General features: G+C 47.9%; 1 protein-coding gene across 1 annotated transcript in view; it reads right to left on the reverse strand.

Annotated features, from left to right (window-relative positions):
* Window positions 1-1,528: 1,528 nt before the first annotated feature.
* The window catches only part of LOC308590349 (leucine-rich repeat and fibronectin type III domain-containing protein 1-like protein), a 70,434-nt gene continuing 47,121 nt past the window's right edge, over window positions 1,529-24,841 (reverse strand). The window contains exons 3-6 of the mRNA XM_081200340.1: window positions 18,943-19,553; window positions 11,162-11,283; window positions 2,992-3,152; window positions 1,529-1,854 (exon numbers count right to left, since the gene is read on the reverse strand). Coding sequence (XP_081056466.1) covers window positions 11,216-11,283; window positions 18,943-19,553 — 679 coding nt within the window. The 3' untranslated portion in view covers window positions 1,529-1,854; window positions 2,992-3,152; window positions 11,162-11,215. The remainder of the gene's footprint in view (window positions 1,855-2,991; window positions 3,153-11,161; window positions 11,284-18,942; window positions 19,554-24,841) is intronic.

Consider the following 24,841-nt stretch of genomic DNA (forward strand, 5'->3'; position numbering starts at 1 on the left):
CACTGAGGTCCAGCACCGAGGGCCTTCTGGCGGTTCCCTCCCTGCAAGAAGTGAAGTTACAGGGAACCAGGCAGAGGGCCTTCTCGGTAGTGGCACCCACCCTGTGGAATGCCCTCCCAGCAGATGTCAAGGCAATAAACAACTATTTTACTTTTAAAAGACACCTGAAGGTGGCCCTATTTAGGGAAGTCTTTAATGTCTGATACAGTATTGTTTTTGATATTTGGTTGGAAGCCGCCCAGACTGGGCGGGGTATAAATAATAAATTATTATTATTATTAAGTTTGGCGCTTTTGTTTTTGCTATCTATTTTGCATTTTTGTTTTAGACGCTTTTTCTGTTCATTTGTTTTTGTGACTGTGTGGAACCCAATTGAACTACTAATTGACTGAATCTGCGATTGTGGAAATGGATAAAGAAGCCCCCCATCCAAACAACGACTATCATCAGCGCAGGTAAGAAAAAGAATTATTTTTAATTTTTATCATCTACAATACTACCTTATTTATTTTATAGTACAGTACATTGATTATTGCTTTCGTTTTATGGATCGATGGTCTCTTAGATAATAAAATTCATGTTAGATTGCTGTTTTGGGGGTTGTTTTTAAAAGTCTGGAATGGATTAATCCGTTTTGCACTACTTTCTATGGGAAAGCACACCTTGGCTTTGGAACGGACTTGTGGAACGGATTAAGTTTGAGAACCAAGGTACCACTGTACAGACGTATACAGCGTGCTTTGTCACATGGCCAAACGGGGGTGTGGCCTCCTGCAATGAACCCGCCCCCATTTTGGTCACATGCACAGGGCTGCAGTGTTTGGGAAACTTAGGAGGCAGGGAGAGAGGATGCCATTTTTGTGGGCAGTGCAAACTTTTTGCTGATTTGGTTCTCCTTTTATTGCCAGGCTTGAGCCTGGGGGGTCATTATTAAGAAACGGTTCAGTTCATGTTATCCTTTACTCGTTCTGGAAAGAAGCATAGCTGTCAACTTACAGATTTGAAAATAAGGGACCAGCAGCCTCGAAAATAAGGGATCAGCAGCCAGAATAAGGGATTTTCCAAGGGGCACAGGTATGTTCAACTTCTGAGCCCCTCCCAGCCAAAGGCAGAAAGCCCAGCCAGCAGCCAAACGAAGCCTCAAGCGGTGGTTCCCACAGCGCAGCAACCCGGCAAAGGGGATGCAGCAAGGAAAACCACCGTCACCTCTCCGCTGGGAAGCGCTGAGCAAAGGCGAGTCCCCAGGCAACGCAACCGATTTGATCGGCACAAGGCATGCAAGCTCCACCCCCAGTCGTTCTTAGACTCCTTATTGGGTGAGCAACGCAGCCAAGCAACCCAGTTGGAGCCTCCCTCCTCCCTGGCCGGCAGGGAGGGAGGGAGAGGAGCTGCTTCCTTTGAAACCCGGGAAATTTAAGGGACATCATCAATAAGGGACAGCAGCTGGACACAGTGCTGGGATAAGGGACTTTCCCGCCAAATAAGGGACGGTTGACAGCTATGGAAAGAAGCCACACAGACACAGACAGACACCCCTTTTTAGGGAGCTTCCCGGTGCCACCCCGTCCGTCACTGGTTTCCAACTCTGTTTATTAGAAAATTGCGGAACACGGTTTAGAAAAACGGGAGCGAGCTTCGTAGAAAAGAAAAGCGGGGGTCCACGAGTGAGAATCCAGTAGAAACAGCACATGGGTGAGACCTCGGCAAGCGCGGAGCGCAACTCTCCCACCCCGCGGGAGGCGTGAAGGAGGGTCTGGGGCAGGGGCTGCTGGCCCCACCCCTCAAATTGTGATGGGCAGCACCATTGTGATGGGAGAGGGAGCAGAGGAGTGATGTGCAGTCCAGAAATTCAACCTGGGGAGGGAGAGAAAATAGGAAAAGGCCTTTAGATCCTGCAACACTCTGAAATGCGGGCAAAAGTCACGGAAAGCAATTTTGGGGAGGCAAGATGAAAATCTTCCCCTATAAGAATCTGGGCTCTCCCTCTCTCCTATAGAGGAGATGCAATGAAGCTGAATGCTGAAATATTCAGGAGAGGTAGCACAAAGGAATTCTTCGCGGAGCACATAGTTGAACTATGGAACTCACTGCCACCGGAGGCTGTGACGGCCACCGGCCTGGATAGCTTTAGAAGAGAATTAGACATGTTCATAGAGGAGGCAGCTATGCTTCTGAACACGAGTTATGGGAGAGTGTGGGATGTGTGGGATGTGAAACACAAGAGCAGTCAAGTACAGCCAAGAGAGGACAAAGGGACTGTCTCTTTATGAGATAGTTTCCAGGTGTATGTTACTTTTCTAAGCAAAGTCTGCCATCTGATTGTGAACAGAATGTGAGTGAATTCTTTTTTATACTTTTATAGAAGACTGTGTCGTGTCTTATCTTTTATGAGGGAATAAGGGGAAAATACCAGAACAGTTATTATAGAGGCTTTAGCGAGCCTGAGCTAACGCATCCGCTGTCAGTTTAAAAAGTAGAATGTTACTCTGCTAAATTGTGAACTTGCTTATACTCTAGGAAGGTTGTACTTGCCTGCTCTTGTGTTTCACATCCCACAAAACCATGCAATGAAACCATTAAAAAGTTAAATAACAAGTTTGTTCGTAAGGAAGCCGTTCCACTCCCTTTTTTGTTTCGGTCACCCTTTTCTAAACCTTTGCGAACTCCACAATATCCTTTTTGAGATGAGGCGACCAGAACGTTGCCCTCTGTATTACTTGGGGCAACCACCAGCCCCAGGTGGCACTTGCCCCGAGGCATTGTGGGAAAAGAAACATGCCACGTAGCACAAGATGGCCGACATAATCGTCAAAGCAGCCCCTGTGCTTTCTACCCACAATGCCATGGGGTGATGGAACTCCTGGGGCATTGCGTTCGGGACAGGCTTTGCACTCGGCACCCACGTTACCATTCTGTGTTGCACGGCTGCAGAATCACAGAGAACCCAGGCAAACCGATGTGTTGCATTTCGAAAACGGGACCTGAACTCACCTCTCAGCCTCTTTGCGTGGCCCCCCCTGGCAGCCCCAGCTCAGCCCCCGATCCGGTCCACAAAGGCAGGACTTTGCTCCTGTTGCTGATTCGCTGCCTGGCGAGAGGCCGGGAGGTTGGAGGGCCCGCAGGAGGGGTGAGTTTCAAGTCCCAGCTCCGATCTGAGGAAAGAAAAAGAGAGAGTGGTTGTTTTAAATCTGGGAGTGGGGTGGTTTAAGTCCCCCTGGGAGACCGTTCCTCGAAAGCCATGTGCCCAGAACTAGCTACATCATCATCATCATCATCATCATTTATTATTTGTACCCCGCCCATCTGGCTGGGCTTCCCCAGCCACTCTGGGTGGCTTCCAACCAAATATTAAAATACAGTAATACATCAAACATTAAAAGCTTTCCTAAACAGGGCTGCCTTCAGATGTCTTCTAAAAGTTTGGTAGTTGTTCTTCTCTTTGACATCTGGTGGGAGGGCGTTCCACAGGGCGGGTGCCACCACCGAGAAGGCCCTCTGCCTGGTTCCCTGTAACTTGGCTTCTCGTAGGGAGGGAACCGCCAGAAGGCCCTTGGCACTGGATCTCAATGTCCAGGCAGAACAATGGGGGTGGAGACGCTTCTTCAGGTATACTGGGCTTTTGAGGCCATTTAGGACTTTAAAGGTCAGCACCAACACTTTGAATTTTGCTCGGAAATGTCCTGGGAGCCAATGTAGGTCTTTCAGGACTGGTTTTATGTGGTCTCGGCGGCCGCTCCCAGTCACCAGTCTAGTTGCCGCGTTCTGGATTAGTTGCAGTTTCCAGGTCACCTTCAAAGGTAGCCCCACATAGAGCACATTGCAGTAGTCCAAGCGGGAGATAACCAGAGCATGCACCACTCTGGCCAGATAGTCCACGGGCAGGGAGGGTCTAATCCTGCATACCAGATGGAGCTGATAAGCAGCTGCCCTGGACACAGAATGGACCTGCGCCTCCATGGACAGCTGTGAGTCCAAAATAACTCCCAGGCTGCGCACCTGGTCCTTCAGGGACACAGTTACCCCATTCAGGACCAGGGAGTCCCCCACACCTGCCTGCCCCCTGTCCCCCAAAAACAGTACTTCTGTCTTGTCAGGACTCAACCTCAATCTGTTACTCCTCGGTTAGGGAAAGGCACTTGGAACATGTCCAGAGTTGCCTTAGAAATGCAGAGTCGGACGGGACCCCCAAAGTCATCTAGACCATGCAGCAATCCCGGCTGAAGATTTCCTGACAACTCGTTGAATTCTACCCTTGTGTGATTTGTTTGATTTGCTTCAACAAAATCTTTGAAAAACCAATGAATATATTTTTACAAAATCGTTTCCCCGCAAAGGATTCTGGGAACTGCAGTTTACCCCCCACAGCGCTATGGTTCCCACCCTTAACAAAACTAGAATTCCCAGGATTCTTGGGAAACGATATGCTTTAACAGCATGGCCATCCCATGCCAGCCTCAATGCTGTTTAGCTTTTAATGCGTTCTTCTCTCACGAGGCTCTCTTCTGTTATTTGGGTTATGTGGGTAAGATTTAATAAGAAATACTTTTTTTCCTTTTTCTTTTAAAGGCCCAAAGGCAGGAGAAGGAAAAGAGCTGCCTGGAGGCAGGCGTGAAACCAGCCCTGGTCTTCCATTCCTCTGCGAATACAGATGGCTGAAACCTTTTCCATGCCTGCTATATTCAATTACCCTGCAATAGCCCGTCCGCTATTGATTTAGAAGCCAAGAGCGGGGTTGGTCTGGGCACTGAAACTCATATATATATGAGCAGCAAACGCAATTCTCCACGTACTCGTCTTTCTGTGGACAAAATGATGTCACCAACCCACAATGGGGGGGGGGGTTGGCGGCGGCGGCATCAGCCTGCTAGGGGAAAAGAAGCCGTGAAGCTTGCAGAAGTACAATGGATGGATGGCGGCTAATGGATTGAGGTTGAATCCTGACAAGACAGAAGTACTGTTCTTGGGGGACAGGTGTGGGGGACTTCCTGGTCCTGAATGGGGTAACTCATTTTGGACTCACAGCTGTCCATGGAGGCGCAGGTCGGTTCTGTGTCCAGGGCAGCTGTTTACCAGCTCCATCTGGTACACAGGATGAGACCCTCCCTGCCCTCGGACTGTCACACCAGAGTGGTGCATGCTCTAGTTATCTCCTGCTTGGACTACTGCCATGCGCTCTACGTGGGGCTACCTTTGAAGGTGACCCGGAAACTACAACTAATCCAGAATGCGGCAGCTAGACTGGTCACTGGGAGCGGCCGCCGGGACCACATAACACCGGTCCTGAAAGACCTACATTGGCTCCCAGTACGTTTCCGCGCACAATTCAAAGTGTTGGTGCTGACCTTTAAAGCCCTTAACAGCCTCAGTCCAGTATACCTGAAGAAGCATCTCCACTCCATCGCCCAGCTCCGAGGGCCTTCTGGTGGTTCCCTCCCTGTGAGAAGTGAGGTTACAGGGAACCAGGCAGAGGGCCTTCTTGGTGGTGGCACCCTCCCTGTGGAACGCCCTCCCAGCAGATGTGAAGGAAATAAGCAGCTATCTTCTCTTTAAAAGACATCTGAAGGCAGCCCTGTTTAGGAAACTTTAATATTTAGTGCTGTATTGCTTTTAACACTTGATTGGGAGCCGCCCAGAGTGGCTGGGGAAATTCAGCCAGATGGACGGGGTATAAATAAATATTATTATTATTATTATTATTATTAGAAAAGCATATTTTAGAGGGAGGAAACTGGGGGGTGGGGAGACCCTATAAATCAGGGGTAAGCAAACTAAGGCCTGGGGGCAAGATGCGGCCCAATCGCCTTCTCAATCCAGGCCGCGGATGGTCCGGGAATCAGCATGTTTTTACATGTGAAGAATGTGTCCTTTCATTTAAAATGCATCTCTGGGTTATTTGTGGGGCATAGGAATTCGTTCTTTTTTCTCTCCAAAATATAGTCTGGCCCTCCACAAGGTCTCAGGGACAGTGGACCGGCCCCCTGCTGAAAAAGTTTGCTGACCCCTGCCCAAGAGGCTCAGTGGTTTAGACCACAGCGCCACCCATGTCCCTCTCTCTTTAAATATCCGAAGGACTGTCACATGGAAAACAGACCCGAACCAATGGATTCAAATGATGAGATTCTGACTACGCTACAGGAATGACTTTCTGCCAGCCGTTAGACGGTCAAACACCCTCGGAAAGTGGCAGGCTCTCCTTCACTGGAGATTTTTAAACAAGAGTTTTGGGGGTCCGACTGCCAGGGATTATTTAGCTCCAATTCCTGCGTCACAGTGGGGGCTGGACTAGATGACCCTCGGGGTCCCCCCAAACTCGACAGTTCTAGGATTCCAAAATGCATTATCGGCAGCAGCCACAGCTGCAGACTGCACAATCCTTTAGACTGCATGCACAGACATGCCCCACTCTGAAATTCAACTTCGGAAGGCTCCAGGGGACTTGATATTGTTAAGAGAAGTGCTGAGATATTGCAAATGGAAACGTCGGCAACAGGATTTGGGTTGCGGATGCTGTTGTTCCAAAGAACTTTATTGGATTTCCCCCAGCCAAGGGTACATCCAGATTAAATTGGTGGAGAGGGAAAGAAGTAGCGTTGTCTATTATTATTGCATTTCTGTCCCAACTTTTCCTCCGAGTAGCTCAAGGTGGTTTAACGTGGTTCTCCCTCTCCGCATTTTATCCCCACGACACCCCTGCGAGGTAGACTGGACTGAGAGGCATCAGCCAGACCAAGGTGGTCAATTTCATGGCTGAGAGGGGTGGGATTCGAACCCTGGCCTCCCATGTCCTAGTCCAGGGGTCAGCAAACTTTTTCAGCAGGGGGCCGGTCCACTGTACCTCAGACCTTGTGGGGGGGCGGACTATTTTTTTTGGGGGGGGGGAAATGAACGAATTTCACCTTTGACTGGACTTAACCATCCAGGGGTCTTTTACCTTTACCTTTTATTTTAAGATATCTGGACCGCCAAAAATGTGAATCTGTTTAAGGATAACTGTGAAGGATGTTGGATTGAAGAGAAGGGGGATTTGGAAATATGGACAAATCAGGGCAGAATCCGTGACCAGGGAGAAGAGTCGGCAGAAGAAGACTGGAAAAAATTTAAGGACTATCTACAAAAATACTGTAAAATTAAGGAATGTTGAATGATGTTGGATTGAAATTAAGTGGTTTCTAGCTGTAATGGTAAAAGGAATATGATAAAATGGTTTTCTTTTTGTAAGCAAGAATTTAAAGTTATAATAATCCAAGATGTTGGAGAGAAAGTAAGGTGTTTTCTTTTTAAGCTATAATGCTTTGAGATAAGGATTTGCTGTATAAATAATTTGAACTGGATATACAAGAAGGGGAGGTATGAGGAGGTCGGGGAAATATGTTACGAGAAAATAAGTTGTGAAATTTATGTGTTTTTAATGTTTGCTTTTTTCTTTTTGTTTGTAAAAAATTGGAAACTCTAATAAATATTTTTTTAAAAAAACAAAAAAACAACAAATCAGAAGTTGTTACTGTTGGGCCGAATTTCTGTGGTGGGGATGAGGGCTGCTGTGTTGCTGGGGATGTTGCTTTTGTTTCAAACATTGCAAGCTTTGGATGGGATGGATTGTTTCAGGAGGTGGCAGAGGGATGTTTTTAGAGTCGTTTGGCAGGGCAGGAAGCCTCGAGTAAAACTTAAGATATTGACGGATACCAAAGAAGGAGGTGGACCTGCCCTGCCAGACCTTTAAATTTCGTTGTGAACCATCTGCCTTTTGCTGGTTGAGAGAATGGCTGCTTCTTGAAAACACTGAAGTGTTGGACAATGGCAGACGAAGTTGATGGATTATATGGAATTGGCGGAAATGACTGGCAAGATCCGAGACCAGGGAGAAGAGTCGGTGGAAGAAGATTGGAAAAAGTTTAAAGACTATTTATAGAAATATTGTAAAATTAAGGAATGTTAGAAAAATGTTGGAATGAAGTTATATGGCTTTAGTAGAAATGTCATAAGGAATTAAGTATAAATAGATTAATAGAAAATTAAAGGAAAAATAAGGCAAGAATGTGTTAAGATAATTATAGGATAGAAAACAGAGTATGATGGAAAGGAATTGCTGAAACAATTAATAGAAGTGGAAGACAAAAAGGGAGGTGTGAGGAGGTCGCTGGAAATAAGTGAATGAAATATAAGATATTGAAAATGTTTGAGGTGTTTTTAAATTGTTTTTGTTGGTTTTTGCTTTGTTTTGTTAGTCCATGTAGCGTTTTTGTATTGTATTTGTATTGTTTTTTCTCTTTTCTTTTTTGTTTGTAGTGTTGTGTTGAAAATGTTGAAAAAGTAATAAATATCATTTAAATATATATATATATTTTAAGATATCTGTAGATATTGATGTTCCTCTGGCAGACAGATGTTGCAGGTTTGTGTGGCACATTCTAGTGCAGGATTCCAGTACCATACCCTCCAACATTTCTCCGGCGAAAATAGGGACATCCTAAAGGAAAGCGGGGTATTCCCAGATCAAATCAGAAACCAGGACGGCTTCTGTAAATCTGGGACTGTCCCTGGCGGGTTTGGTATGATCTAGTTGTGATTCCTGCGTTGCCAGGGGTTGGAATGGATGGCCTTTGGGGGTCCCTAACAACTCTTCAAATCTGTGATTCTGTTACTAGACTCATCAGGCTTTGCTTAGGTGCCTAGGATACTGTGGCTGTTTATAACAGGGGTCAGCAACTTTTTTCAGCTGTGGGCCAGTCCATCGACCCTCAGACCACGTGGTGGGCTGGACTATATTTTGGAGGAAAAAAAGAACAAATTCCTGTGCCCCACAAATAACCCAGAGATGCATTTTAAATAAAAGGACGCATTCTACTCAAGTAAAAACTCCAGGCAGGCTCCACAAATAACCCAGAGATGCATTTTAAATAAAAGGACGCATTCTACTCATGTAAAAACACGCTGATTCCCGAACCGTCCGTGGGCTGGATTTAGAAGGAGATTGGGCCGCATCCGGCCCCCAGGCCTTAGTTTACCTACCCATGTCCTAGTTCAGGGGTGGCAAAGTTTACCAGCCATGGGCTGGATCACTCCCACGGCGATCGTCCGTGGGCCGGACCAGCGCAGCGCGATGCCGGAAATCGTGTCTGCGCATGTTGATGGTGCCGCAAATCGCTTCTGCGCATGCCCAGATAGCGAAAATCACACCTGCACAGAAGCGATTTTGGGTGTCCGGACATGCGCAGACGTGATTTCCGGCGCTGTTCGGCGAGTCCCCACACCACGCCGGGCCGGTTTAGCACAGTGCACAGGGGACTCACCAAGCGGGCGACTCGGTTCAGGGGCGGCTCGTGGGCCAGTAAAACGGTCTTCGTGGGCCGCACCTGGCCCACAGGCCGCACGTTGCTGACCCCTGTCCTAGTCCCACGATCTGACCACTACGACACGCAGGCGGGTTTTTTGTTGCCCAGAATAGCAAAACCCTTGCGCACTTGGGGAACATCCATCCCATTAAATGTTTTAAAAAACTCATCTGTAGAGAATTTACCCCCTTCCGCAGGACAAATACAACTCACCACAACAAATCGGGTTGAACAAAATTCTACGATTCTGTGATTCTATGGCATTACTAAAAATATGGCATTTTCTGAAAAAACCATGGGACTGTCCCTAATAAATGCCTTTGGAAGATGGACGGAATAAGGCTTTGATTGCTAAATTTATGCTGCGAAAATGGATGGATGTGGGAAGCAAAAATAGGATTTGCGCTCGTGGAAGAAAAAGACCATCCCAGCCAAGGGGAACATCGTAAGAAAATATAGGAAGAGTCTACACCATGGGATCAGATGAATGGCTCAGCTAATCCAGCCTCCTCTTCTCACAGTGGCCAAATACCCCTAAGAACCAAGGGCTCCAGATAGACTGCGCCGAGACCTGGAGGCTCCATAAGAAACTATGAAGAGTCTGGTTGCAAGCGCAGGCCAAAGGCCCAGCTAAGTCCAGCCTTCCGTGCTCATGGTGGCCAATTAGATGTCCCAATGGGAAACCCACAGGATTCGAACACAAGACCCTCTTCCCCTCCTGTGGCTTCTGGCAACAGGGATGCAGAAGCACCGGTGCTTCTGACCATGGAAGCAGAGAACAGCCGTCCTGGCAAGCAGGGTGGATAAAAATCAATAAATAAAAATATAAATAAAAAATTGTATTTTTAACGAAAATTAATCAGATTTTTTTAAAAAAAATTAAACGGCTTTTTTATTTTAATCCGGTTTTTTTAATCAGTTTTTTTTTTAAAAAAAAACGGATTTTTAAAAATAAAATGCTTTCAGAGGAAAGAACATTTCTAAATATACCGTATTTTTCGCCCTATAGGATGCACTTTTTCCCCTCCAAAAACGAAGGGGAAATCTGGGTGCCTCCTATGGGGCGAATGCAGGCTTTTGCTGAAGCTTGGAGAGCGAGAGGGGTCGGTACGCACCGACCCCTCTCGCTCTCCAGGCTTCAGGAACACATCCGCAGCCTAGGCAGCCCTACGGGAGGTCCGGCAGGGATGTCTAGGCTGCGGATAGCAGCCTGCCGCCCGGCGGGTGGGGCGCCCTAAATCAGAGCGCCCCCCTCGCCAGGCAGACATCCGCAGTGTGGGGAGCCTTGCCGGAGGTCCCGGCAAGGCTCCCCACGCAGCAGATAGCAGCCTGCCGCCCGGCGGGCGGGGCGCCCTGAAGCAGAGCGCCCCCCTCGCCAGGCAGACATCCGCAGCGTGGGGAGCCTTGCCGGACTTCCCGGCAAGGCTCCCCACGCTGCAGATAGCAGCCTGCCGCCCGGCGGGCAGGGCGCTCTGCTTCAGGGCGCCCCTCCCGCCGGGCGGCAGGCTGCTATCCGCAGCCTAGACATCCCTGCGGATTTAATAATAATAAAAAGATTTAAATCAAGCCTTACTAACGAGTGATTTAAAACGTGATCTAAATCGCGATTTAAATCGATTTGATTTAAATTAAATCCACCCTGCTGGCAAGTAGCCTTTGATAAGCCCTCTCCTCTTCCATGGATTTGTTTGATCCTCTTTTTAAGCCGCCCAGGCTGGTGGCTATAGCTGTCTCCTGTGGCAATGAGTTCCGCAGTTCAACTACGCTCTGCAATATTCCTCTGCAGTGGCGGATGGGATGTGGGGAAAGAGAGAGAAAGAACTTCCCACCTCAGGCTCCGGTCTGGCCATGCCTTGTTCCCACTGGGGGCCCCCAAACGGAGCTCAGATCTTGACGTCCGTCCATTCGCCGCCATTCTTCCTCTCGCCAGCAGGTGGAATCAGCTGGGGATCTGCACGGAACAGAGACAACGGGGGGGGGGTGTTAGAGGAGAGGCCTTGGGTGCCCCCCCCCCTTTGAAGGGTACACCCGCTCCTCTGATGGGCGCCAGGCAGGTTGGCAAGCTGGACTTGCAGCTTCTCCCCCTTCGCACACTAAAGAAACAGCACCTGATGAACATCTGCCTGCCTTACAGCCATTAAAGGTTCAAGAGAGATCTTCAAGCCAGAAAGCCATACAAACATCAAGTTTCTGGTCCATAAGTCCCGGGGATCTCTTCCCCCTCGTCTATCCCGCTTGGACTACTGCAACGTGGGGCTACCTTTGAAGGTGACCCGGAAACTGCAATTAATCCAGAATGCGGCAGCTAGACTGGTGACTGGGAGCGGCCGCTGGGACCACATAACACCGGTCCTGAGAGATCTGCATTGGCTCCCAGTACATTTCCGAGCACAATTCAAAGTGCTGGTGCTGACCTTTAAAGCCCTAAACGGCCTCAAAGACACAGTATACCTGAAGGAGCGTCACCACCCCCATCGTTCAGCCCAGTCACTGAGATCCAGCTCCGAGGGCCTTCTGGCAGTTCCCTCATTGCGAGAAGTAAGGTTACAGGGAAGCAGGCAGAGGGCCTTCTTGGTGGTGGCACCTGCCCTGTGGAACGCCCTCCCAGCAGATGTCAAAGCAATAAACAACTATTTTACTTTTAAAAGGCATCTGAAGGCAGCCCTCTTTAGGGAAGTTTTTAATGTTTGAAGCTGTACTGTTTTTAATATTCAGTTGGAAGCCGCCCAGAGTGGCTGGGGAAGCCCAGCCAGATGGGCGGGGTATAAATAATAAATTATTATTATTATTATTATTATTATTATTATTATTATTATTATTATCCTTCTCACTTCTTCCATCCCCGGCCAAAGAATCACATCCCATTTTCTCTCTGCCCTCACCCCACCCCAATTCTACACTTTGCAACAATTTCAATCAGCTGCAATCAGCTCCAATTTTCATTAAACTGCCTTGGCTGGGACGGGACGATATGGGATTTGGGGGGGGGGCAACTCCCATCTCTTGCGGGGGTGCAATTAGTGCCAGCACCGTCCGTTAAGAGTTTGGGTGTAATCTTCGACACCTCCCTTTCCATGGAGGCGCAGATTGCAGCTATAACAAAGGCGGCATTTTTTCATCTCTGACAAGCTAAGCAGTTGGCTCTTCACCTCTCTCGCCCTGACCTAGCCACTGTGATCCACGTGATGGTCACCTCCAGACTGGATTATTGTATCTCGCTCTACGTGGGGCTGCCCTTGAGACTGACCCAGAAACTCCAGCGGGTGCAGAATGCCGCGGCGAGACTCCTCACGGGGTCCTCGCTGCGGGAGCACATTCACCCGGTGCTACACCAGCTGCACTGGCTCCCGGTGGAGTACAGGATCAGGTTCAAGGTGCTGCTTTTAACCTTTAAAGCCCTATACGCTTAGGACCCTCGTACCTACGGGACCGCCTCTCCTGGTATGTCCCACCGAGGACCTTACGGTCTTCAAACAAAAACATCTTGGAGATCTCAGGCCACAGAGAGGTTAGGCTGGCCTCAACGAGAGCCAGGGCTTTTTCAGTACTGGCCCCGATCTGGTGGAACGCTCTGTCACAAGAGACTAGGGCCCTGTGGGACTTGACATCTTTCCGCAGGGCCTGCAAGACAGAGCTGTTCCACCAGGCCTTTGGTCAGGGCACAGCCTAACACTCTCCTTTGGCAATCTTCGCAGAGCTCTGGCCCAGTGGTTACCATCAGTTTGATTTGAGTTAATTTTATAATGAATGATTTTGGTATGTTGTACTATTTTATTGTTGTTAGCCGCCCTGATCCCGGCTTCGGCTGGGGAGGGCGGGATATAAATAAATTATTATTATTATTATTATTATTATTATTATTATTATTATTATTATTATTATTATTATTATTACTTTTGGTGTGGCTTTCCCTCTTCACAAGCAGAACTGCATTGCTTCTAGAAATTCAGTTCTGTGAAATGCTCAAGCCAGCAGCAGGTATTTAAAATCACAACGGAAAAGCAAAAACATTCGGATTTTGAACCTGATTTTCCCCCAAATGGAAATGTACAAATGCAAATGTTTGAGAGGCTTCGACTTGCAGGCCTCTCATGAATAGTTTGGGCAGGATTCACGTATAAAACTTTGCACACGGTCGGGTGCTCAAACTCCGGATGCTGTTGCATGTCAGTCATCAAAAAAAGGAGAAAGAAACCCAATATCACTGCAGGTCGAATGCAGCCATCAAAAACTGAGAGAATGCCTTTCCCACAACAGTGCGTGGAAGGTCTGAAGAACGGGGAAAGGAGGAGAAGGAAAGTGTAAAAGGAAAGGGAGCAGCCATATAACACATCTCCAATTGCAGCCAGCCGTTCAAAACCACTTGCCTTGGGACCAGGGGAAGAGAGCCATTCAAAGAGGGCCAAATTTTGGGCAGAGTTTCCTGGTTGCCAACCCCCTGAACCAAGAAAGAATCGTGTGAGAGACAGTGCGACTCCTCTCCTGTCACAAGAGAGTGCCGGTCAGCAAGCACATAGTTCAAAGATGAAGTTAATTCTTTATTAGCAAAATAAATTTATATATATATATATATCCACAGACTTGGTTGAGTGTCAGGCCTAATGAGCAGAGCAGCTCATTCCTCCATGAAAATCAGTTGCCGATACTGAAAGGCCTAGCCTCTCCACAGCCATCTAAGTCCCCTCCTATCCAGGGCTTTCCCCAAACAAGCGGAGACTGCGCCTGCGTGCAGCCAACCTCTCCTCCACCCTTTTCATGCCTCTCCTGGTTCTGGGAGGCAAGAGGGGAGGGGAGCTTGTTGCAGCAGGAGGGGGAGACACCTTTGACTCTTCCCCAGCCAGACTCCTCCCTGCCTCTTGGCCTCTCTCCTCTCCAGCCTCTGCTTCTGCCTCTGATTCTGAACTTCTCTCTGCCACAGACTCTCCCCGCTCACCAAGTCCTGTTGCCCTTTCATCTTCCAATACGTCCTCCTCGCCATTTTCTCCCTCTTACCATTTGGGGTGACCCAATGTAAAAATCCTGAGGATCCATGGGCTTTTACCTTCCCTCTCCCAGGCAGCCTCGCTAGCTCCCTTATCTCCCTCCCGATCCCACCGATCAGCTGTTTCCTTTCAATATTCCCTTCCCTCTTGTTTGCCTTAGTGTCTTTTCCTTAGCTGGAGCAGTTTTTTGCTCCTCCTTTTCTTCTAATTTCTCTCCTCATTGCTTTAGCCTTCCTGTCTCCTCTCCTTGCAAGTTTGCTGTCTTTACCTCTCCCCTCCCAGGCAGCCTCCTTTACCTCTAGCGTCCCTTATCTCTCTCCCCGATCGGCAAATGATCAGCGGCTTTGTTTCAACACCCACTTCCCTCTTTCAAAAAGAAAAAAGCACGATCTGCTTTTTGCTCCTGGGCAATTTGGCTCCAGGGACCACACATTTGCTCCATAAGACACACAGACATTTCCCCTTACTTTTTAGGAAGAAAAAAGTGTTTCTTATGGAGCGAAAAATACGGTATACAATAAGGTAAAGGACCCCTGGACGGTTAAGTCCAGTCCAAGGTGACTATGGGATGCGGCCCTCAGCTCACTTTTCAGGCCGAGGGAGCCAACATTTGTCCGCAGACAACTTTCCGGGTCATGTGGCCAGCAGGACCAAACCGCTTCTGGCGCAACGGGACACCGTGACGGAAATCAGAGTGCACGGAAACACAGTTTATCTTCCCGCCACAGCAGTACCTGTTTATCTACTTGAACTGGTGTGCTTTCGAACTGCTAGGTTGGCAGGAGCAGGGACCGAGCAACGGGAGCTCACCCTGTTGTGCGGATTTGAACCGCCAACCTTCTGATTGGCAAGCCCACGAGGCTCAGTGGTTTAGACCACAGCGTCACCCGCGTCCTTTTGGCATTTACAATGCAGTTAAACCAACAGTGCACATTTGCTAGATAGGCACATGACAGGAGCTGAAGCTCACAGGTTTTTCCTGTAAGTTTGGTAGAGGGAATTCTATGAGAATGTCCCTGACAGGAGGAGGGCATAGCTATCTATATTTTCTTACCTGTCTTTTCTTCTCTTAAAGGTAAAGGTAAAGGGACCCCTGACCATTAGGTCCAGTCGTGGCCGACTCTGGGGTTGTGGCGCTCATCTCGCTTTATTGGCCAAGGGAGCCGGCGTACAGCTTCCGGGTCATGTGGCCAGCAGGACTAAGCCGCTTCTAGTGAACCAGAGCAGCACACGGAAACGCCGTTTACCTTTCCGCCGGAGGGGTACCTATTTATCTACTTGCACTTTGACGTGCTTTCAAACTGCTAGGTTGGCAGGAGCAGGGACCGAGCAACGGGAGCTCACCCCAGCGCGGGGATTCGAACCGCCGACCTTCTAATCGGCAAGCGCTAGGCTCTGTGGTGTAATCCACAGCGCCACCCGCGTCCTTCCACTCTTCACCAAATCATCAAGCCAGACACGTGAGAACAAATGTTAAGGCTCGGCCTCCATCTTAAGCAAGATTAAAGCATTTCTTTGTAACTGAATTACCATTTTAAGCTTACCCGAAATGAGCTGCTGCATCTGTTACTCTCCAACAAGTATTCTGAGTGAGCAAAGGTTATTTTTACCTTTTACATGGCTGTTGGTGCAATTGTTGTTCTAAGGGGCGGAAAGGTGGGGAGGGGGGAAAGAGACCAGGAAAATCCAGCCTGCCTTCGGGTTGCCATATTTCAAGAAGTAAAAAAATCCAGACACAAAAAGTTATTCAGCTTTTTTGGGGCAAATTGTTGCGATTTTCTTGGGAAAGTTTCAAAAAAAAACCTGGAAGTTTTGCTGATTTCCAGAAATCCCCCCCCCCCCGATGCTAATTCCATCATTAGAATCCCAGACATGTCTGGGGAATTTGGTGTATGGCATGTGGGATGTCACATCACTGTAGAAATCAAGTACAACATTTCCTGTTTGCCCAAAGTGGACACACAGGGGGATGTTACTGCAGCCAGGAGGACTTCCTGTCACACCTGGTCTGGAGCACCCATCCCCTGCCTGTGACCAGGTAGATGGGCGTGTGACCCTGGGAGACCCCATAAAAGGACTGGTCACACAGCCATCTGCCTTCTCTTCAAGCTCTTGATTTCTTCTCCAGGTGTTCTTTTGCTGTCTGCTGGCTCTCAGCCAGCAGTACACGGGCTCAATCCCCATATGGGATAAATTCACACTCTGTGTTGTTGTTGTTTAGTCATTTAGTTTGACTCTTTGTGACCCCCTGGACCAGAGCACGCCAGGCACTCCTGTCTTCCACTGCCTCCCGCAGTTTGCTCAAACTCATGCTGGTAGTTTCGAGAACACCGTCCAACCATCTCATCCTCTGTCATCCCCTTCTCCTTGTGCCCTCCATCTTTCCCACCATCAGGGTCTTTTCCAGGGAGTCTTCTCTTCTCATGAGGTGGCCAAAGTCTTGGAGCCTCAGCTTCAGGATCTGTCCTTCCAGGGAGCACTCAGGGCTGATTTTCTTAAGAATGGAGAGGTAACTACAAGCTAAAGCCTGCCTTCAGGATCATACTGTGAACTGAATGTAAGTAAACTTCTCATCATTACTTTTAAAGAAGACGGTTGTGTCCTTATTGTTTTTAAGAGGGAATAAAGGGGAATTTACCAGGAATAATCCAATCTGGACAAGAGAGATTCAAACGAATCTACCAACTAGCTTCCAGCAATATACAGGGGAATGTACTCTGCTACCAGCTCAATGTAGTGAGTGAGGAAGGATAATCCTACTATCTGCAACATTCCCACATGGCAAACATAGCATCCTGGGTTTCACAGACTAAAAGGCTAAAACTATCCTATGCAAGCTTCCCTTTTAAGCTGAAAAGCGATGCACCCTGCTGAACTTACAAGCGCAAGGAAGGAAGGATAATTATCTAAGAAACAGATCCTTTCCTGGCACCTATTCACATCCCTACACGTCTAACAAGACCGTGAGGAATGTCTTGCTGCCTTAATGTCACCGCTGATACAGATAACACCCCCCCCCCCACTGCCTGCTCCTCGCTCGGAGAGGCCGACTCGGGGCCTGCCCCAAACCTGCAACCCTCTTCCCTGTGGGATGTGATCCATGAGAGGCAGACAAGTACAACATTCCTTGTAATGCTAGAGAAGACATGCGAGGAGGGAATGTTTGGTCCAGCCAGTCGAAACTTCCTGTTCCTCCTGGCCTGGAGCATCCTTCCTCTTGCATATGATAGAAGGTGGGCGTGACCTAACCTGTCCAGGTAACAAAAGGACGAGTCACACAGCACCCCTCTCCTGCGGTACTTGAGGGTGGATTCCAAAAGATCCCGCCTGAGAAACGTCTTTGCCCCTGTGGAGACAGTAGCACCGAAACAGCAGCACACCTCCTCCTGTCTTGCGCTCTCTACGAAGACCTGAGGAACGAGATCATCACCCCACTCGTCCTAACCATCCCAGGGCGCTCAACCACTGCCACAATCTCCTTTCTTCTATCAGATCAAAATGAGCAGATAACAGCAAAGGTTACTAGGTTCATAGCAGGGGCAATCAGAATAATGGCTACTGACTGACGGCTGATTCAGGACTTTAAATTGTGCTCTTATATCAAATTCCCTTTTCTGCGCATACTGTAATGTTTTACTGTTGCTATGGCCATTGGCTAATGCAAATAAAGTTTTATCTATCTACATTTGCACATTTGCAGCACCCCTCTCTCTTTTTTCCATCTCCTTTTCGTTCTGCGAACTTCCTGGGATGTACTGCTGGCTGCCAGCCAAGCAGTCCCTCTGGTCATCTCCCTTACGGGGTAAACCTGTTTTTATACATTTGTAACTTTAGGCAAACCTATCCATTCCGAAGGAAATCAGCCCTGAGTGCTCACTGGAAGGACAGATCCTGAAGCTGAGGCTCCAAGACTTTGGCCACCTCATGAGAAGAGAAGACCCTGATGTTGGGAAAGATGGAGGGCACAAGGAGAAGGGGACGACGGAGGACGAGATGGTGGAACAGTGTTCTCGAAGCTACCAGCATGAGTTTGACCAAACTGCGGGAGGCAGTGGAAGACAGGAGTGCCTGGCGTGCTCTGGTCCAGGGGGTCACAAAGAGCCAAACACAACTAAACAACAACAAACTTTAAGCCTAAAGCCTGCCTTCAGGGATAACACTGTGCTGTGTCTGATTGTGAGTAAACTTTATTTTTATTGCTTGTGAATAAGACTGTAGTGTCTTTATTCTTTTAAGAGGGATTCGAGGGAACTTGCCAGAAATGTACAATTCAATCTGAGACAGACTGAATTGTATAACAGTGAGAGGCTCACACGAGCCTGCAACCAGCTATCTGCTGCGCTTGTAAAAAGGGGAATGTAAACTCTGCTAATGAATAAGACTGTGGTGTTTTTTTTTTCTTTTAAGAGGGATTCGAGGGAACTTGCCAGGAACGTACAATTCAATCTGAGACAGACTAGATTGTATAATAGTGAGAGGCTCACACGAGCCTGCAACCAGTTATCTGCTGTTCATGTAAAAAGGGGGATGTAAACTCTAAGTAAAGGAACTTGCTAGCGCAAGTTAGGAAGGATATGAATAAACAACATATCCTCTCCTGCCACCCTGAACATTCCCGACTCGCTTACCTTGCTCTTCTGCTCTCGACACCTCTCCCCCAGGCCCAGATGGGTTGCTATGGAGGTCCACATTAGTCCGTGACCACCTCCTTCTCCGGGGAGACGGCGCCTCCTCGGCCCCCGTCTCCAAGGGGTGGCTCCTGGGGCCTTTCTCGCTGTCCTTGCCCAAGGCCACCACGCTGCAGTCCCTCCGCACCCGGGCGGCCCCCGAGCCGTCCGCGACCCCCCACCCCTCGGGTCTGGAGGCCGAGCAGGGCAGGCCGGCTCCGTGGGGCTGGTTCCCGTTGGTCTGCGAGTAGACGTTGCTGACTTTGGCTTTCTTGTGCTCCTCCTGCCCGCTGTAGACTTTGTACCGGATCATGAGGATGATGATGAAGACCAGGACGGAGGCCACGATGATGCCCCCGATGATGATGATCATGGTGCCCCCCAGGAACTGGGTGTGAAGCGAGTGGCACTGGGGGGCGTCCTGTGGGGTGCTGAACTGCACGCAGCCCAGGCTGCGGGTGGCCGTCAGAGACGTCACCCCGTCATTGTAGACCGCCAGAACACACAAGTTGTAGTCCCGCCCGGAGGCCAGGTCCTTCACCAGGAAGGCTTTGCTGGACGAAGGGATCATTCTGAGATAGGGGGAGAGAGAGAGAAAAGGAGTTATCAGGGCTCATCCAAACTTACCTTTTACCCCACGCCATCTAGGCACAGGTCCGCACCTTCCTGGTTTGTGGCCAAGCGTTGTTGTATTATTATTATTATTATTAAAATTATTTTCAAAAATAGACAAACAAACAGACATTTGACAATCTCACATACATAAACACAAATGAGGGAAAAAGAAAATAATACACTCCTGAGCCAGTGTGGTGTAGTGGTTGAGAGCGGTAGACTCGTAATCTGGGGAACCGGGTTCGCGTCTCCGCTCCTCCACATGCAGCTGCTGGGTGACCTTGGGCCAGTCACACTTCTCTGAAGTCTCTCAGCCCCACTCACCTCACAGAGTGTTTGTTGTGGGGGAGGAAGGGAAAGGAGAATGTTAGCCGCTTTGAGACTCCTTCGGGTAGTGATAAAGCGGGATATCAAATCCAAACTTCCCTCCTCCTCCTCCTCCTCCTTCTTCTTCTTCTTCTTCTTCTTCCCTCTCCCACAGCTTGTAGTCTCTTAAACTTATAGCTCTTTTTGTATATTGCATCTTATATATCTTAACGTTAATGTTCTTAATACAGTGGTACCTCTGGTTGCAAAAGGGATCCGTTCTGGAGCTCCATTCACAACATGAGCAGAACATAACCCGCGTCTGTGCATGCATGTGTTGCGATTTGCCACTTCTGCACATGCGCGTGATGTCATTTTGAGCGTCTGCGCATGCGCGAAAGGCAAAACCTGGAAGTAACGCGTTCTGTTACTTCCGGGTTGCCGCAAGACGCAACCTGAAAACACACAACCTGAAGCAACTTTAACCCAAGGTATGACTGTATAGTTAAATTTTTCTTATTTTCCTTTACAAGCTTAATCCATACATACCAACATTTTGTCCTTAGACCAGTGTTTAGTCATGTACTCTACATAGCATTTCCATTCTGCCTTCAGTTTCTGATTTGTCTGGTACCTTATGGCTGCTGTTACTCTCGCCATATCAATAAATTAAGATAATTTACAAATCCAGTCCTCTTTTGTGGGTATGGTGTTTCCGTTCCAATTCTTTGCAAGTACAGTGGTACCTCGGGTTATATACGCTTCAGGTTACATACGATTGAGGTTACAGACTCCGCTAACCCAGAAATAGTGCTTCAGGTTAAGAACTTTGCTTCAGGATGATCAGAAATCGCACGGCGGCGGCAGCAGGAGGCCCCATTAGCTAAAGTGGTGTTTCAGGTTAAGAACAGTTTCAGGTTAAGTACAGACCTCCTGAACGAATTAAGTATTTAACCTGAGGTACCACTATAGAAGTCTAGCTGCAGCTATTGCATACAAAATAACCCTTTCTTATCTTGTTGTTGTTGTTGTTGTTGTTGTTGTTGTTGTTACACCATCACTTTCCCCAGGAAAAACTGCTCTTTAATGCTGAATTGGAGCAAAAGGCAATTCAAGTTTTTCTGCAGGTTGCTGAGAGAGTTAAAGAGCGGCTGACTCGAAAACTCAGGAACTAAGAGGACAAAAACTTTAGAAAAGAATGGGGAATATTTATAACTTATCTAAGAGACCACTGTAAGCAGATGGAAACACTGGCCGGATTTTGATTTCACTTGCAGGGTAACAATTACCATGGATAATATAGATTGATGTAAAAGTTAAAAGTTTGGAAAAAGATGCGGTTTTAAATGTTTAAAATGGGACTCCAGGGGTGGGGTGGGGGGGAGTCCTGAGATTCAGAGGAATCTCAGTATATTGTTATATATTTGGAGGGCCAAGTTTGGCCGTGCCTGCCCTAAGAGGAAGGCATGCTTGGCAAACCCTCACTGTGATCAACTCCCGCCAGGAAACCAATGTCCCCACTGTGGAAGGACGTGTGGGTCCAGAATTGGCCTCCACAGCCACTTACGGACACACTGTTAAAACCGTGTTTATGGAAGACAATCTTGCTCAGCTACAAGGGATCGCAGAAGAAGATGCTTTTTCTCTTAGCTACAGAATTCCCAAGTGCTATAACCTTTCCTCCTTGCAGAGTCTCTCCATAACCCTCGATCAGTTTAGCCACCCCTTCATGAACCTGTACCGGGGGTGAGACAAGCTAGAGCCATCAACATCTCTCTAAGTTTTAATGTTTTAAAGTTATATTTTAATCTGGTTTTCCAAGTTGTATTTCAATCAATTTGTTTTTATATCGGTTGTTAGCCGCCCTGAGCCAGGTCTTGGCTGGGGAGGGCGGGGTATAAATATTTTTTTTTATTGTTATTATTAGTATAAGCCTCATGCATCTTGTGGCAGGTAAAGGTAAAGGGACCCCTGACCATTAGGTCCAGTCGTGGCCAACTCTGGGGTTGTGGCGCTCATCTCGCTTTACTGGCCGAGGGAGCCGGCGTACAGCTTCCAGGTCATATGGCCAGATTGACTAAGCTGCTTCTGGCGAACCAGAGCAGCGCACGGAAACACCGTTTACCTTCCTGCCAGAGCGGTACCTATTTATCTACTTGCACTTTGACGTGCTTTCAAACTGCTAGGTTGGCAGGAGCTGGGACCGAGCAACGGGAGCTCACCCCGTCGCGGGGATTTGAACCGCCGGCCTTCGGATCGGCAAGTCCTAGGCTCTGTGGTTTAACCCACAGTGCCACCCGCGTCCCATCTTGTGGCAGAGAGATCCACAAATCCATTGTACCCTGCTCAAAGGGAGAGTTCCCTTTTCACTCTCCTGCCTGGATGCCCGCATTGGTGTCTCACATCACAAGAGAGGAGAGGAACGACTTCTCCCTGGACATTTTCCAACTCCACAATGCCCTTTTCTGAGGCCGGGCGACCGGGTCTCCCCCATTCCTGGCCTGCCTCCCTCCCCACCGCCTCGCATCAACACAGCCTCCGGAGTTGTGCGTTCCCACGCCTGCAACTGGGATTTGGAGAGGCGTGCAGGCAACATGGCTGCGTTCCGCATCGTAAGTAGGTCACTTAACATTAGCCGTTTCTTTCCGGCCAGGCAGGCAGACAGGCTAGTTCTGGGCCATCTGCCTGGGCGCGGGGAGAGGGGGAGAAGGGGAGGGATGGCTACCCAGGGGACAGGTTCTGACAGCCTCTCTGCCTCCTTGCAAATAAGAAGAGCAACTCAGCAGCTTCGAGGGGGGGGGGTGTGCAGGAAGAAGGAAAAACAGAAGAGGAGGACGGTGCAGGGAGGCGAGGTGGAATATTCCACGAAAGTCTGGGCAAAGGTGGGATGGGTGGGAGAGCGCACCTGCCTTGCATCTAGAATGCCCCGGGTCCAGTCCCCGTTGGCAGCCTCTAGCTCCTGGTCTGAAATCCTAGGCAATTCTCTCTCAGTTCCTGCAGTCGCTACTGGAACAACAGAGTGGCATGCTCTAAGTCGCGTCCCCTGTTCCTCTCAACTGTTAATGGAGAAATCTGAGGGCTCCCTTGGACAAAAAAACAAGGACACCAGCCAGGAATACCAGAGCAAAACAGCAGCCAGTAGGCTTGGTCTTGATTGAAGACTGTTGTGACAGGACTCCCATCTGTCACAAGGTGGAACAAGGTGGAAGCCCCGAACAAAAGAGAACCCAAACTTTTATTAGCTGGGTGGCGCTGTGGGTTAAACCACAGAGCCTAGGGCTTGCCGATCAGAAGGTCAGTGGTTCGAATCCCAGCGACGGGGTGAGCTCCCGTTGCTCGGTCCCTGCTCCTGCCAACCTAGAAGTTTGAAAGCACGTCAAAGTGCAAGTAGATAAATAGGTACTGGTCTGGCGGGAAGGTAAACGGCGTTTCCATGCACTGCTCTGGTTTGCCTGAAGCGGCTTAGTCCTGCTGGCCACATGACCCAGAAGCTGTACGCCGGCTCCCTCGGCCAATAAAGTGAGATGAGCGCCGCAACCCCAGAGTTGGTCACGACTGGACCTAATGGTCAGGGGTCCCTTTACCTTTACCTAACCCCCATGTTACACCCCCCCCAAACTACATCACTCATCCAACATGGTTACATCATGGAAGGGGATGTCTGATAGCAGCAATCTGAGCATCCTGGACCCTGCCCCATGGTTCCCCTTGCCCTCCACCAAACACCCATCAAGTGTACTTAACCTCTGTAAAACTAGCAAAGATCTACCATAAAAGTGATAATCTATGTTGGAAATGCAAAGAAAAAGAAGGTGAAAGACTTCTGGGGAAAGATTTATAATGTATTGAAAAAAATGTTGAAATATACATTTATCAAGAAACCAGAAGCCTTTCTACTTGGAATAACAGGTTTGGAATTGCCCAAGAAAGATGTCAGATTGTTTTTGTATGCCACAACGGCAGCTAGAATTTTGTTGGCCAAAAATTGGAAATTACAAGACGTACCAACAGTGGAGGAATGGCAGATGAAGATGATGGACTTTTGGGAGCTAGCCGACCTGACCGGAAGAGTCTGCGACCAGAAGGAGGAGGAGTACCAGGAGGAATGGAAGAAAATTAAAGACTATTTATCTAAATATGCTAAGATAATCTAAATAGAATTGCTTGCAAGTATCAGATTGGCCTAGGATTTAAATATGGGATGTTATAGAATAATGTGTTTAAAGTTAAAATGAAAAGAAAGAAAGATGTTAATTGACTATGTAAATTTTATGTGAAAATAGTTTTGGAAAACTGCTACAATGATATATATGGAAACTCAGCCAGGGGGATTTGAGGAAGTCACCTAATAATGTTAACAAAAGAGGAATTATTACAGTCAGGATCTATGTTCGTTTGTTTGGTTTTTGATGTTTTCTTTTTATATATATAAGATATTTATTAAGATTTTCAAAGTATTACAAAGTAAAAATAAAAAAATTAGAAACTACAAAATAAAAATGGTTAAAAACAACTCATTCTTTCCATTACTTATTTTTCATTAGCTTATTTCCCGGACCTCCTCACGCCTCCCTTTTTTGTATTCCAGTTCAGTTTGTTGGTTCAGCAAATCCTTACCCTCTTTGTTTATCCTAGTCTTTAATCCTAAAATATTGTAACGTTGAATTTTTACCTATTAATAATCCATTTTTCATATTTACAGCTGAAAACCACTTAATTTCTATCCAACATGTTGGATAGAAATGATGTTTTCTTTTTATATTTGTTGATATGTTTTCTATAAATTTGGAAAATAAATAAAAAAAATTGGAAGGGGAAAGAAAGGAATAATAATAATAATAATAATAATAATAATAATAATAATAAATTTTATTTATATCCCGCCCTCCCCAGCCAAAGCCGGGCTCAGGGCGGCTAACAACAATAAAATAATCAATCA

This window comes from Podarcis bocagei (genome assembly GCF_964188305.1).
Source record: "Podarcis bocagei genome assembly, chromosome: 7".
NCBI lineage: Eukaryota > Metazoa > Chordata > Lepidosauria > Squamata > Lacertidae > Podarcis > Podarcis bocagei.